The 15,808-nt window shown below is 32.4% G+C and overlaps 1 protein-coding gene across 1 annotated transcript in view; it reads right to left on the reverse strand.

Annotated features, from left to right (window-relative positions):
* LOC126819409 (laminin subunit alpha) overlaps positions 1 to 15,808 on the reverse strand; it is a 69,660-nt gene that overhangs the window by 39,891 nt on the left and 13,961 nt on the right. The window contains exons 4-27 of the mRNA XM_050547417.2: positions 15,454 to 15,667; positions 15,023 to 15,141; positions 14,302 to 14,392; positions 13,926 to 14,022; positions 13,292 to 13,470; positions 12,917 to 13,054; positions 12,430 to 12,567; positions 11,971 to 12,105; positions 11,434 to 11,571; positions 10,930 to 11,106; positions 9,846 to 10,004; positions 8,871 to 8,970; positions 7,309 to 7,465; positions 6,860 to 7,129; positions 6,317 to 6,411; positions 5,851 to 6,016; positions 5,202 to 5,362; positions 3,314 to 3,428; positions 3,109 to 3,191; positions 2,754 to 2,898; positions 2,124 to 2,253; positions 1,343 to 1,488; positions 1,059 to 1,174; positions 81 to 286 (exon numbers count right to left, since the gene is read on the reverse strand). Of these exons, the coding sequence (XP_050403374.1) occupies positions 81 to 286; positions 1,059 to 1,174; positions 1,343 to 1,488; positions 2,124 to 2,253; positions 2,754 to 2,898; positions 3,109 to 3,191; positions 3,314 to 3,428; positions 5,202 to 5,362; positions 5,851 to 6,016; positions 6,317 to 6,411; positions 6,860 to 7,129; positions 7,309 to 7,465; positions 8,871 to 8,970; positions 9,846 to 10,004; positions 10,930 to 11,106; positions 11,434 to 11,571; positions 11,971 to 12,105; positions 12,430 to 12,567; positions 12,917 to 13,054; positions 13,292 to 13,470; positions 13,926 to 14,022; positions 14,302 to 14,392; positions 15,023 to 15,141; positions 15,454 to 15,667 (3,475 nt within the window). The remainder of the gene's footprint in view (positions 1 to 80; positions 287 to 1,058; positions 1,175 to 1,342; positions 1,489 to 2,123; positions 2,254 to 2,753; positions 2,899 to 3,108; positions 3,192 to 3,313; positions 3,429 to 5,201; positions 5,363 to 5,850; positions 6,017 to 6,316; positions 6,412 to 6,859; positions 7,130 to 7,308; positions 7,466 to 8,870; positions 8,971 to 9,845; positions 10,005 to 10,929; positions 11,107 to 11,433; positions 11,572 to 11,970; positions 12,106 to 12,429; positions 12,568 to 12,916; positions 13,055 to 13,291; positions 13,471 to 13,925; positions 14,023 to 14,301; positions 14,393 to 15,022; positions 15,142 to 15,453; positions 15,668 to 15,808) is intronic.

Consider the following 15,808-nt stretch of genomic DNA (forward strand, 5'->3'; position numbering starts at 1 on the left):
ACTATCGTGTTTTTCAATATCATCCTAGCTCTGAAAATCTAAGATCCTTACTTACTAAATTTACAGAATTACTGACTGACCTTGACATCTAGGGAAACCATGGTAACCAGGCTGACAAGCTGTACACTTTCTGCCAATAACATTAGGTCGACACTGACATTGACCACCAAAAGAATCACAATTAAAACTCAATGAACCATCAAGATTACAATCACATGATAGAGCACCATTATTAAATTCTGTTGTTAAAGTGAAGGCTCCCTCACGACATTCCTTATCTTCAAACCTATAAAATTACTACAACTTTAATAATGCATTTACACCTTTGAGAGTATGGATTGTAATTACACTTCCATCTACAATGAATACAAGATAAGTTTTATTGTCAAGTTGTCTTTTTTTGTTTTCTTTATGCAGTCTCTGATCTCAACCACAACAGTCAAATGGCTCACATTTTACTGATTTACACACAAAATACAGTTAACTGATTTATTACCATCTGAATAAAATCTATTCATGGTGGTTATAAACTTTACAGTCATTGCAGGGAGGAAGAATGGGGGTTATGGGGGCAGGGGCCTAAATTGTGTGACCTAATTAACACTCTGATGACAATTACAGAAACATGCGAGTCATTTTGATCTTAAAGTGACCATGAAACAGAGAGAGAGAGAAATGGAGTTTAACGTCCACTCGACACAAAGTAGGTCATTTCGGGACTAACATATGGTTTAATTTTATTTCAATAATTTGCTTATGCGTAGGGGTTTTTAGCAGTGGGAGGAAACCGAAGGACCCGGAGAAAACCCACGAGGTTGGACAGGCGACCCTACTCCTTGTCACATACAACCGGGGATTCAAAACCACACCAGTTGACTCAATGACAGACTTTATGATACAGTGTGCACATGCTAACAATTCAGCCATCCAACCCCCCGACCATGACAGAAACTAGCAAGATATTTTTTCTTTTGTCATAATGACAATGACAGAAATTTGTGATAATCTACAAGTAAAAGATACAAATTTGATAATTTCATAGGACATTTTTCTTTTACCTCAATTCAAATCCTTCATTAACACATCTTTGGAGGAAGTTAGCAGACTTATCAATAGGATTAAGATCTAAATCAGTTAATCTATAGTTACCAGCTGGTACAAGTAGAACATAATCCTACAAAAAATATAAAAATATTTTAATAAATCAACAAGTTCAGTAAATGTACTGAATATTCACATTTCATCACCATTCCTTTACATCACCAATATTGAAATTGGGAATTAAATTTAAAATCAGAATTCCAGTTTATGTTTTGTTTATTTATCTGTAGACTGTACTTACCAACCAAAGATCAGTATCCTCTGTATTATTAACCACAAGTCTTACATTAGTATCTTTTAATGATAAAATCTCACTAGATACTTCATCAAATCTCACTGTTCCTCGACACCCAGTGACACTCGGACAATACGTAGAGTGGAAAATACCTGAAGTACAAATCATAAACCATTACGAATGGAAAACTTCACAATCGGAACATATGAGAACTGAACAACTGCATTGAATCATTCGTCAATTAATTCCATGTAGATCTGACAATGGGTGACACAATTAAATAGAGTCAAATTAAAATTATATCAACATTTCATTTTTTCTTTTCTTATCTCCAATTCAATTTGACTTAAAGTAATTTTTTTTGACAGAAGACATTCTGTACAATGTATAATATTTCAATAATTCCCTGGCGCGTAGGGGTCTTTAGCAGTGGGAGGAAACCGGAGGACCCAGAGAAAACCCACGAGGTTGGGCAGGCAACCCTACTCCTTGTCACGTACAACCGGGGATTCGAAACCACGTCAGTTGACTCAATGATAGGCCTTATGATACAGCACGCACGTGCTAACCATTCGGCCATCCAACACCCTGGTCAACTCCAGATCAACCTACCAATCAATAATTACATTTGATCAGTTGACTGATCAAGGTTAAAAACATCTTGTTATTATTAAATCTGATTTTAATTAGACCCAATTTTACATAGAACAGTAACAAAAATAAAGTAATTCATTATAGAATAGGAATGAACCAAATTCATTTAGCAGCAATAGTTTTCTATTCTAACCTTTTATTGGCTGTCCACCGACATATACTGTAACTGGTACATCTATTCCTACACTATTAGGTTGATAATATTGTATTAAAAATACATGTTGACTGGGTGTTCGTACAACACCTTCTACTTCTATACTAGGCTGAAATATAAAAACAATCACAATATAAACATACACAATATAGATTAATGTTACAGAGGGAAATGAGCACAATGGTTAGAGAGCTTCATTAGTAACCACATGTTTGCATGATGGAACTTAACTATCAATGAATCATATTACATTCATTAATTAACTGTTAGTGCAGGGTAAATCTAATGCATTGCTGAAATTGTTTATAACGAATCTATATGTCTAGAGACAATGGTAATGAATTGTATGTCATCGAGCGACTCCCAGTGTAGGACGCAAGACGTTAAAATCGTATTACTTTACTTTTAAAACACACTTCATGAAATATTATACAAGGATTGAGAAAATTCTTTTATCATTTTTAATCTTTGTAAATCTTATGTTTCTGTCTGATCACTTTATTTTTTTGCATTTTCATCAAAAAATAATTGATGCTGTTCCTAAAATACCACGAATTAACTATTTAGTTTACATTGTAAGATTTTATTTTCAGTGATAGATATACTTACATCACTCAAGTTGAGTTTAACAAGACCAACATTGTTATCTAACATTCCTGGTGGGAAATCTGTAGCTAGACGATGTTCATTTGGTGCCTGTTCAAACTCTATTCTAACAGCTCCACCGGGATTGGTGTATGTAGATGGTGCACAACTATAAAAGAAATAAAACATTTACTCACAAACTATTTAGTAGCAATGATAAATGATGTTAATGATACTTCGAGCATACTATGGACCAGGAACAAAACATGACATCGAGTCTGAAGTCTGTTAATCCATGTGCAAATGTCACAGGAACAAACAGCAACTAAAAGACAAGCATTTGTCAAGATATAATTAACAGGTTTAGCAAATTACTTACTAGCCATTGACTCGTATACAAATAATTCTTGGTTGAATGAAGCCAGGATTCCAGTCTTCAATAGGAATGGCAGAAACAGACTCCTAAAAAACAATGATAATCCATATTTTATCAGAACAAGCCTTATATATAAAACCAACATTGGATTTTTAAGAAAGCAGAGTTGAAAAGTTAATTGTCAGAAAATGAAACTGTGAATACTTACAACACCAATATTGATATTTTCGTCACCACGTAAAGTTAGAGAAACTCTTCCTGAACTGATATTAAATACACCAACCATACCATCTTCAGTTTTAAATACTTGACGACATAACGTACTGAAAATAAGGAATCCAAAAATATACACATGTGGATGCATAAATCTGTGATTTTTGCAAATTTGGAGTGAAGCAAATTAAGCACGCCCTACTTCCAACAGTAAAGATGGGGTAATTTTCAGTTATTTACAAATTACACAGCATTAAAGTAAAGTCAGACATTTCCTTTGTTTATCTTCCAAGAAATCTTTAAATTTAAACCATGCCAATACAGATACTTGCAAATTACAATATTCTAAAGAACATGTGGGTCTATCAGTCTTCTTCGGTAATTCAATTTAAGATAACTCATAATTTTTTAATTATAATAATAATGACTTAATTTAAGAAGGGTTGAAGATTAGACTCTAATAGCCTTCCTTACATCCTGCCTTTCATAGAAAATATAATACAAAAGATATAGCATGATAAATTAATTAACATACCACAATAATTTACAATAGAGAAGGAAAAAAATATACAAAAGCAGTTAAAAAATTAAATACAGTATATATGCAGGTCATAAGTTTGAATACATAGATATAACATGTATTAACATATATATAAGAGATATATAGAAGAAATGTTATAGAAAAAGAAAAAGAAAAATCAAATAGTTTAAGATATGATATATTTAAAGTAGATTTAAGGTAAAGAAGAAGTTTTTTCCTGGAAAGATTCAAGTTAAAGCTTTAAAAGAGGGTTGCAACGAATTACAGAGTTTGAGTCCTTTATAGTCTATATATTTGGCCTGAGAGTATGGTAATAAGTTATTGTTTATAAGAAGTTTGATAATAAGGTGAGAGGTCAAATCAGTAATCAGGGCTTTAGCAGAATTTTTTAGATAAAAATTCATTGATTAGACTATTAGAGATATTTCAATTTGTCTACTCCAGTGTATACTTTGGCAGTGTGCTTTACATCTAGAATTAATTTTAAAGCCATATTGGATAACAATAATCTGTATGTGGTTGAAAATAGGCATTGTAGAAAGGGATCTGGAATAGAGCTGGAAGATATTTTTTTAATTTGACGTAGTTGATATAGTTTGTGGCTTAATTTTTTAGAAATATACTATATATGATCTTTCCAAGTTAGATTATGATTGAGAAAAAGAAAAACACCCAAAAGTTTCACTGAGGAGACGAATTCTAATTATTCATTACGTAATATAATATTTCAAGTAGCAGAGAGAAAATTTATTTTTTGTTGCGTGATGATCAGCATAATTTTTCCCCATACATTATATTGGCATCTTTGACAGTAGACACAGAAGTGTAGACTGTTATTTCATCAGAGGTCAGTTTTAGAGGATAGGTACGGTATAAAGTTAAATCATTTATAAATATATTAAATAATATGGGTCCCAATATTGATCCTTGGGGTACACCGTGATAAAAAGGTTTATTATTGGATAATTTGCCATTAACAAACATGTACTGACTTCTGTTTTTTAAGTCCGATTCTAAAAAGAGAATTGATTTTCTAGAAAATTTTAAATGTTTACATTTGTCAATAAGAACTAAGTTGAACACTTTTTTTTTTAAAGTCAAAAACTATTGCTCCACAAAGGAGATTATTGTCAATAGAATCATGCATGTTTTCAGTAAAATATGTTAAGGTTGTTTGACAAAGAGCTAGATCACTTATGCAATGTGATCAAGATATAAATATTAAATGAATAAGAATTAAAAAGTGATAAAAAGTGATTCTGTATCAAGGATGGATCTAGAAATTTCTCCCTTAGTAAATCAAAGGCAGTTTTAGAGATAAAATTGAAGCAATATAATTTACCTGAATTGACATTTAAACAAGTTAACTATAGCATTAGTTCTACCATCAATAGACGCTATATCTACTGTTAAATCATGTTGTTGATCATCAGGATTATAATAATTCAATACAAGCACATAATCACCAGGAAATGGTACGCTTAAATCCAGGTAGAAAAATGTCTGAAAATTAAACAAGAATAAAATGAAATGGGGATAACATCCTAGTTTTCTGCTCCATCTAGCGGTGTTATAGCCTACTTCTATTTCAATTTCCAACTGTCAAGGGTTCTTTTATATGCATGCTATAGTACACAGAACGGACCTTAGTTTTTATTCCATCTGAAGGCCTAGATGCTGTTCCTTACCAAGCCCTCTTTCCTGTAGCATTGACTAGGAGAAACCACACCAGAGATACTTTCTCAGTTAAAAGTTAAATCAACCTATGATCTCTAGGGTAACGAGCCAGCCCCTTAAATTACCCAAGTCACCACTTCTTCAAACAAGAATTAAAATGGAATTAAACTTCAGAGGAGATTGACACAGAGGATTGTTAATGGTCAACTCACACAGTTGCATGTTCTAGATGGTGTTGGATCCCCCTGTTCTTTTCTCTACGCATCTTAAATCAGAAAGGTGAGATATTTGGATCAAGATTAATTGTTTTTTACCTGATTAGGTCTGAGATGGCCGAGGTCTGACACACCTAGTTCATTTAGCACTTGTTCATCAGGATAACCTTCAATACTTTCTCTCTGTTGATCAACGACAACATAACCTGCATCTCCACGTATTGTTGGATAACCTTTTAAATCTGGGTAACCATAGTGTAAACATCTATAAATAAACAAAAATACTGCTAAATAACTCTTTATAACATGTCCTATTCAACATTCAAACAAATACTTGTTGAAAACGTTGAGAGACTACTCTTAAAAACGTACCAAATTAAATTAAGTAATTGTTTTCCCATAAGTATTTGTTATAATTTATTACTCTATTTAGTTACTAAATGCCTCTAAAGGATTCTGATTCTGTATTGATTCTACTAATATTATGCAAGCTTCTCTTTATACAATAATGTTCAAAACGGTTACTACCAAATACAGTTAGCTATGAATTATGTCAAAAACTTACGCTTCACCATTAGCAGGAATAGCACATGGTCTAATAACTTTATCTTGTATAACAGTAGCTTCATAGTAAGCTTGTGGTATCAATACAAAGTAATCCTAAAATTCAAGATAGATATATAAATTTCTACAAATTACATATTAATGCATTCATCACTAGCTCAACTATGCAGATATATTTTAAAATTATTATGATTCTAGGATTATAACAACTTGAAATCTATTCATTTATGATTAAAATTATAACCTAAGCATTTATGATTACAAATTACTATAATTTACACATTTATGATTATAAATTACTATAATTTACACATTTATGATTATAAATTACTATAATTTACACATTTATGATTACAAATTATAGTCCATATATTATGAATGCAAATCATAATCATTGTTGTCTTCGTATATATCATTAATATTTTTATAGTCTATAGGCATTCACTGTTTAATGAATCTAATTCTTAAGCGAAAATTTGTGTTTCAATGTATAATTGATTCATTTGGATCACCTTATCAAAATAATATCAATTTTATTACTTACCAAAAACAGAATATCAGGAGATGAAGTCGAAATTGTCCAGCGACCAGGATTCAGTACAAATGTAGCTTCAGATCCAACTGGTCCAACATTGACAAATTCAGGAGTTTGAGTAGAAGCGAAATGAACCTCACTAGTTTGAACTGATTCTCTTGTAGATTCTGGTGTCAGAGTTATTGTTCCTTTGACAGAATTGGCGTTACGATTAACATATCTGTAGATCATTCTAAACAAACTAGGCTTGGTGATTTCAACATCTAGTCGAACTACAGGCTACAAATTAAAGAGTAAAAAATATAGAAAAAAAAAAATTCAAAATATAATTACCTGTAAGAAAAATATCTACACAAAATAATTTTTAGATTGAAATTTACATTGAATATGGTTTATATTTCAAAAATAAACTATATTAGTCATAATTTCTTAACAACTAATTTAATGACATTATTTACCTGTAACTGCGTGAGAATGGCGTAACCTCTCCAAGAATATCGAGGAAATATTCTCTCATCATAACCATATCGTATAGTATTACCCTCTGGTGTAATGCCATCTTCTATTTCATATTTATACTGATGTAGATCAGGGAAGAAATGAGTCTTGATAGGTCTGTAAATAAAATTTATACATTACAAATATAGTAACCACTAGATGGTCTTTGTTTTTAATGGGGCTTTAAATTGAATTACTTTCTAGTTGTCTCAAAATCATATGAGGGATTGAGGAATCCCATTGCATTGTGAAAGTCAAATCTTTAAAAGCAATATCAATCCAAAAATGGTTCAATTCCATTAAGTTCCTACAATGATATGATGAATAGAAAATTTGTTAAAACATTTGGCATCTTTTGCAGTCAAAATAAACGGGATATGGTAAAAAAAAAAACCCAAAAAAACAACAAAAACACCTAAAATCCTTTGATTGTCCTCTTTTTAATCCGATTGAATCCAAGCCAGGTGATTTGCTGCTGCTGCTATTTTGATTTTGTTTTCTTAATCAATCTGAGTACATTTTAGATTGAATTAAGTTGTTGAAAGATAGGTTTCCAAGCAACGAAACATATGCCCACTGCAGCTAAGTCATCCAGCCAGTCAACAAGGGTTGTCGCACATTTTTCCTTTTGTTAGTAAAATTTGATTACGAGTAACGACCCATTAAGTAATTATCAGAAATCATTAGAATTTGTTTCGATTGTCTCATGACCGTAAACACTGTGTATACATTTATATTAACATTAGCCTCTAGTGCGTCCACAAGATATCTCAAGTGATCAAGGGCTGTAACTTTTGCTGAAATTATCGGAACTCATTGAAAATCAATAGGCTTGTTTATCTCTTAACCATAAACACTGTGTATAAATTTAAAGTCAATCTGATATTAACTCTAGCCTCTAGAGCAGCATCCACAAGACTTTTCAAAGTGATCAAGGGCTACAACTTTGGCAGTAATTATCAGAAATTGTTGAAAATCAATAGGCTTCTTCGTCTCATGACCATAAACACTGTGTATAAATTTAATCGGATATTAACTTTAGCCTCTAGAGTGCCCACAAGGTTTTTCAAAGTGATCAAGGTCCATAACTCAGAGAGAGAGAGAGAGAGAGAGAGAGAGAGAGAGGGAGAGGGTTTAACGTCCACTCGACACAAACTAGGTCATTTTGGGACTAACACATGGTTTAATTTTATTTCAATGATTCACTTGAGCGTAGGGGTCTTTAGCAGTGGAAGGAAGCCAGAGGACCCAGAGAAAACCCATGAGGTTGGACAGGCGACCCTACTCCTTGTCACGTACAACCGGAGAATCGAGAAAATCAATAGTGTTTTTCGTCTTATGACCTTAAACACTGTGTATAAATGTGCAGTCAATCGGATATCAACTTTAACCTCTAGAGCCACACCGACGGACGGGGGTGACGGCAATTGATATTGTGGACTAAGCTGTGCAAAAATTTGATGTTTTCAAAAAAATACACAAATGACGCACAGAGGCTTAAATAAAGCAAGTCAATACTTACTGTTCACATTTCATGCCTGTTACTCTTGGTTTACAGATACAATGTCCTGTTACCTTGTTACAAGTTAAACTTAGAGAACCTCCCATATCACATCGACAATCTGGTCAGAAGAATAATTTAATATTAAAACTACATGTAATGGGTATGTATATTTTGGAAGGTGTGTTATTTCTCAACTTCTTTCCCTAAACTTCATTAATAAAATCTGAGCATGAACAATAAGCAGGAATGACACTTATTTGTCTTTGTGAAAACATATTCCTTAACATGCTTGTCATTTTTCGGCAAAATACCAATATTTAACAAAGATGTTTATTTATTTTTTTTTCATCATTTAATATGTACAGTTCATTGTTATTATCAATCATCTTGAATTCATTTATTATCTAAATTTCTATTTCCATTTCAACAATTATTTGACAATCCCTGTTAAAGCATACAGCTTGATCCAGGTTGACATTGGAAAATGGCAAAATCTCAAGCACTGTAATTTTCTTAGACTAAATCACAATCCCAGCTACATCAACAACTAACTCTATCCGATTCCGAGTGATTATCAGCAAATATTTCACTCAAAACATTTGTTGACTGACAAATATTTCTCTTTATGTAAACAATGATATCTTGATAATAAATTTAGAAAATCTGTGCACAAAAATATTAACTGGCACTCTATATCTTTAGTAACTAACAGGGGCATACCCCCTATACTCCCTATTTACGCAACAAAACATCTGTATATTGAGACGTCACAAAACGGAGATCTACGTATTTAGAAGTGAAAGTGTTAAAGATATGTCTTCTATTTCATACCTTTAGATTTGGAAAAGTCTATAATACAAAACTGTAAATGAAAATTGTTATATATCTGTTAACTTTTCAAATAAAAGAAATGTAATCGGGTGTTCTAGAAAAAATTGTTGACCCTGTCCCCTCACACAACACAATAAATATCTAAATATTGCAGCAAATTACCTTGGCAACCAAATGGATTAATAGCCTGTAAGTTGTAGGTACCATCTGCACATTCCTGACAATTCTGTCCAGTAACGTCAGTTTTACAGACACACTGACCAGTGTTGACATCACATATATTATCACCAGATACAGTACCAGGTTTATGACAACGACATTCTAAAATATAAACATAGCATGAAAATATATGACACAGTCAAAAAATCAAAACATAGCTAATTAAACTAGGCATATTCTACATGTAAGTGCAGTGTTATAACCACATCGCCATCACTACCAGTCATTTATGAAAATAATTTGAGTTGTCACAGGTCAAAGTTCAACAGCTAATCCCTATCTCACTGCATCATAACTGTCCATGATTATATACAAGAGCCCCAGGGAAGAAAGATCTAAGTCACTTTTTCAACGAACCCCAGTTAATGGCGCCATCTGGTAGCAAATTGTATAAGCTTTCTGTGGAACAATCAATTTCAGGTAAAAACAATCGAAGTCACATCAAACCAAGGCCCTTCTGAAATGGCCTCCCAGTCAAATACAAGTCCATAGTATTTATTTGACCTTAATTTGGCTGAAAAGTGGAAGTCAGTTGTTGTACTGGTAATTATGATTCGTATTAAACATCAGTTTGAAGTTGTAACTAAACCCACTCGTTGTTCTGTTCGCGTCAAGCATTCTCATCTAATATCTGTTTTGCCTTTTATGCGAAAAGACAAAAATGTGACTTAGATCGTTCTTCCCCTGGACTCTTCATATTGTGTAACTTGTGATATATTGACATTAAAGTATAATTTTACCTTCACATCCTAGAGGATTATTACGATTAAGACTGTAATAACCAGGTTTACATGTATCACAGATACGACCCTGTACACGCTCTTTACATTCACATAGTTGACCTTTAATAACCTCTCCACAACCTCCCAGAGGATAGCCAGGAACCTCCTGTTCGCGTCAAGCATTCTCATCTAATATCTGTTTTGCCTTTTATGCGAAAAGACAAAAATGTGACTTAGATCGTTCTTCCCCTGGACTCTTCATATTGTGTAACTTGTGATATATTGACATTAAAGTATAATTTTACCTTCACATCCTAGAGGATTATTACGATTAAGACTGTAATAACCAGGTTTACATGTATCACAGATACGACCCTGTACACGCTCTTTACATTCACATAGTTGACCTTTAATAACCTCTCCACAACCTCCCAGAGGATAGCCAGGAACCTCCTTGGCACCATCAGGATTACAATTACATTCTAAAATTCAAACATCATTTATAATTACAGGAGTTTCACCTCATGAATTTCTATCAATATATGTATTTCTTATCATGATAATCTCAATTCATTCTCATCATATCAGGACTATACAAGTAAACTTTAGCAGTGGTCTATCAGTTTAGGACATTGTTTTGCTAAGACCTATAATAATATTGTAAAGCAGAATTTAAATTTATGGTATGGTTCACAATATCTATCAAAATATCTACTCTTGCTCTAGACTCTGGTTACATTTTGTTGGGTCTGTTGTACCATGAAACTAAACCTAAAGTGGTTTGATGTTTTCTAATAAATATACTATACCTTCACAGACAGGATAGTTGAAAAATCCTTCCATACATTTTCCACATGTTAAACCTTCAAAATTTTGTCTACATGTACATTGTCCTACTGTCTGATTACATGCTACACCATATGCTCCATAATAATCACAGTTACAGGCTGTAATTCATAAATCCATCAGTTAAGGCATGGCTAATACACAATTAAAATTGAATTTTAAAATATACATTATAAATAAGAACCAACATGTATGGGCAATATTTTGGAATCACTATTACTTTTATGAACTCCGGCGCATTAAGATGCAAACTTTTAAATTATAGGAAAATTTCAAATGTAAACCTACATTTGGTCTATGGAATCAAGTGCAATGCAATATCAGAGAATTTTAACCAAATCATTTTTGAGCTAGCACTTCTGATTGAGTATATTATACCTGGAGTCTTACACACCTCTAATCAAATTTTTGTTGCATTTTCATAGCTAAATAATTCCCATTAAATTTTCTTTCACATAGTTACGATAATACAGGATCAATTTAAAATAAGATAAACTTACGGACACATTCTGGATATCTGTAGAAACCTGGAGAACATCTGTCACAGTTCTGACCACCATAATTCCTATTACATGAACACTGGCCATCTACCTGACATATTGGACTACGTGAACCAGATTCAGCACACTGACATTCTGAAATAAAATCATTTCTCTTTCAAATATTAATGAAAATCTTAAGATTAGCTAAATTTGCTTTGAAATTTGTTAAATTATCGGTCACTCCAAAACAAAAAAGAATCTTATTTCAGTTTGAAAAATTAATTTAAATAAATCATGACTGAAAATAGCCAAGGTACTAACTATAGCCAACTATAAGAAGATAGCAATCTCCGTTTGGCCAACTAAAGATTGCAACTCTGTCAATTTTCAAGAGCCTTACATCACACTTGTAGGCCTATGTCTTTCCAGCAGATCTTTGTACCGCAAAATAATCTCATTTATGTGAAATTAACATACCAACGCAATTGGGGAAACCATAGTAACCAGGAGTACATCTATCACATCTTGATCCAGCATAATTAGCTTTACATAAACATGAACCAGTTGTTTTATCACATACACCTTCTTCTGTACCTGCTACATCACAATCACAATCTATCGAAAAAAATATTCAAAATAGACTACAACATATTGATACAACCAAATACCAACACACTCTCTATCTCTTCTATGATTTTATACACATGGATATACTCTAATAATCGTTGTACAACCTCAATTGGAACTAGTTATTTCAGGGTTTGTGCCACTTCCTGCCATTGATATTCACATTACATAGTTCACTTACCGTCACTGAATCAAAATTGTTTGCGGCAGTTAGAAATATTACATTATGTCATGGATATAAATAACCTAGTATGACCAAGGCTTAACTTTATTCCAAAACAAAGCGAAATATTTCATTTATCGCTTAATTCCCCAAATTGTACTTATGTTTACTTACACTGACAGTTAGGGTAACCATAGAAACCATCAGCACATTGATCACAATCTCGACCACCATAGTTTGTTGAACACCGACATTGTCCAGTCTCTACGTTACATGTTGTGCTAGGAGAACCAACACTATTACATTCACAAGCTGAAAGAAGGTAAACAGGAATAATGTCATTAAATCAATATGATTTTGACCTAAAACATTTGTCTTTACACGATACAGCTGTCAAAAAAATTAAAAAAATAGTTATTAATCTATATTCTTTGACATTACTGAGTCCAAAGTGATCTCAGTCCCAAAATGTCATCTTATGAGCACCAAGTCGAAGATTTCAGCTATAAAGTTAATTGAGGAATTATAGAACAGGTTTTGACTACTTACGCTGGCATTCTGGGAAATTCCAAGAACCAAATGCACACATATCACATTTTTTACCAACATAATTTGGTTTACAAGGACACTGGCCAGCACCTTCAACTGTGCAGATGTCACCATCAGTACCATTAATATTACAATCACATGGTTTACAGGTAGGGTATGCATAGTAACCAACATTACACCTATAATATAAATATTTAATTATACAACACCAGACTTAAATTAATTATGTGTTTGTTTGATGTCACATTTTCAAAACTTGTTACAACTTTAAATTACGGCAGTAACAATTTCTATTTCTGAACTCAAAGGTAAATGTAACCCTCAAGAAGGCGAGATTACCCAGCTTGCAAACAAGTTCTTTTCCAAGAGAAATGACAGGTGAAAAACTTGCATGTCAATCAAGCATTACATATCTTAAAGGGTGTTTTAAACAGCAAATATAGAAATAAAAAAATAGCTATCACAAGGTGTTTTAAAGAATATCTATCACACACTGTTTTAAACAGTAAATATAGAAATAATACCTATCATAAGGTGTTGTAAACAATAAATATAGAAATAAAAATACAGCAAATATAGAAATAAGAATAACTATCACAAGGCATTGTAAACATTAATATAGAAATAAGAATACCTATCACAATTATCTCCAGCAAACTCAATTCTACATAAACATCTACCACTACCTTCTTCACATTCACCAGTTGATATACGTAAATCACACTGACATTCTATAATATACAAATATACATAATCAATATCTACAATAATACTAACACCTATATTTATATATTATCAAAAATTACTTACAAATATATCTATATTACATCAATTATAATATCAACCATACCTATTTAATATTTAGTAGCATATAATAGAAAAGGAGCAAATATTTAATATCATATGTATCTAGTGGTATAAAACATCATGCATTATATCTAAAAAGAAAATAAAAGAAAAGTGGTGATGTATCTAGCATTATCTATAGTATTAAAACAGTTATATCTTACTCTGACAGGCATCTGTAGCATTACGTTCTACATAATATGGTCTATAGTAGGTTGGTACACAGGTTTCACAGTTTATACCCATGGTATTATCCTGTTGAATAAAATAATATTGTTATATTATTAAAGTTGACCATATTCAAATGAATAGCATAGAATCAAAATTATTTCTCAATAATTTTAAGTTGTAATCTCACAATGGTCATCAATCAAACAAAATGTTTTATAATCAAATATGAGTTCAATGTACCTGGCCATGAATAAGATGTTGATGTTTTAGTCATAAAATACAATTTTTACTGGTTTTACAGTAATACTCAAGCAAATCAGTGCAATCTTGTGCAACGTGCAAACTATGTTGTTCTTAGCAGATAAACAAAATATCAGAGTTGGGATGAGAGGGAAAGAGAAAGGAACAGAATGAAGTTGAATGTCTTGTCAACAATTGTCATTTTGAGACTAACATATGGTCATTTTCAATGCTAAAGGAGGACAATTTTCCCTTGACCCTGGCATTTCTGCCTATTTTTTTATGTTCATTCCAATATCCATGAATGTTTGCCTCGGCCAAACAACTAGGTAAAGCTGCCTGTAATGACCTATGACAAGTGGGAAAGAGGCTTGAAAAATCGTGAAACTCCTCTATACCCATGCTGGGTTTGTCCAGCGGTAAAAGCACTGGATTCACAAAAAGAAGGGGGGGTTTGATTTTAACAATACATACCTGACAATTCTGACATACACCACCACCTTCGTAGGTACCATATATGTCTATACTACGTCTCTGTTGAGCTACCTCTTCATCATAGATACATTCTGATGTATGACCATAACACTGACACGCTAAAATAATCAGTTACATACATACAATACGATAACATTCTACATGTCCCATGTTCTGCTAATGATTGACCGGAAACATCAACAGTCGATCTAATGTTGTAATAACTAACTTTTACTGAACATAATTTCAACAGAAACAATAATGGTTTTGGAAAAACAAACAGTAATCAGTTATCTGGAATTATATTTATTGGGACTTGAGCGTTATAAACAGCAGATCTAATGTTACGTAACTGTTAACTAAATTTAAAAAGAAACTAACTGTTCTGGCAAAATAATTGTTTTGATCAGTATTTTATGAGCCAAACTTACGTTCACAAGCAAATGGTTGTTCAGCTAAAGCTCTCCGCCAAGCCTTCTGTACGAAACCGGGACAACACTGTTCACACTGATCACCACATGTATTCTGTTGACATGTACATAATAATTTAGTTGGATCAGTTTTGTCTGGTGTATCACATGTTTCAGCATGACCATTACATACACAACGTCCACCAATAGATATATCCTTAATACTGTAGTAATACTGAAAAAAAATACCACATATGAATAAATGAAATGAAATTAGGACGGATAAGAATAAAGATATCAATTAACTAACAAGTAAAACAAGCCAATTCTAGGTTAGACTGTGTACATAAATCAGCTAATCCACTGCCAAAGTATA

This window comes from Patella vulgata, chromosome 4 (assembly GCF_932274485.2).
Source record: "Patella vulgata chromosome 4, xgPatVulg1.2, whole genome shotgun sequence".
In the NCBI taxonomy this organism is placed as follows: Eukaryota; Metazoa; Mollusca; class Gastropoda; family Patellidae; genus Patella; species Patella vulgata.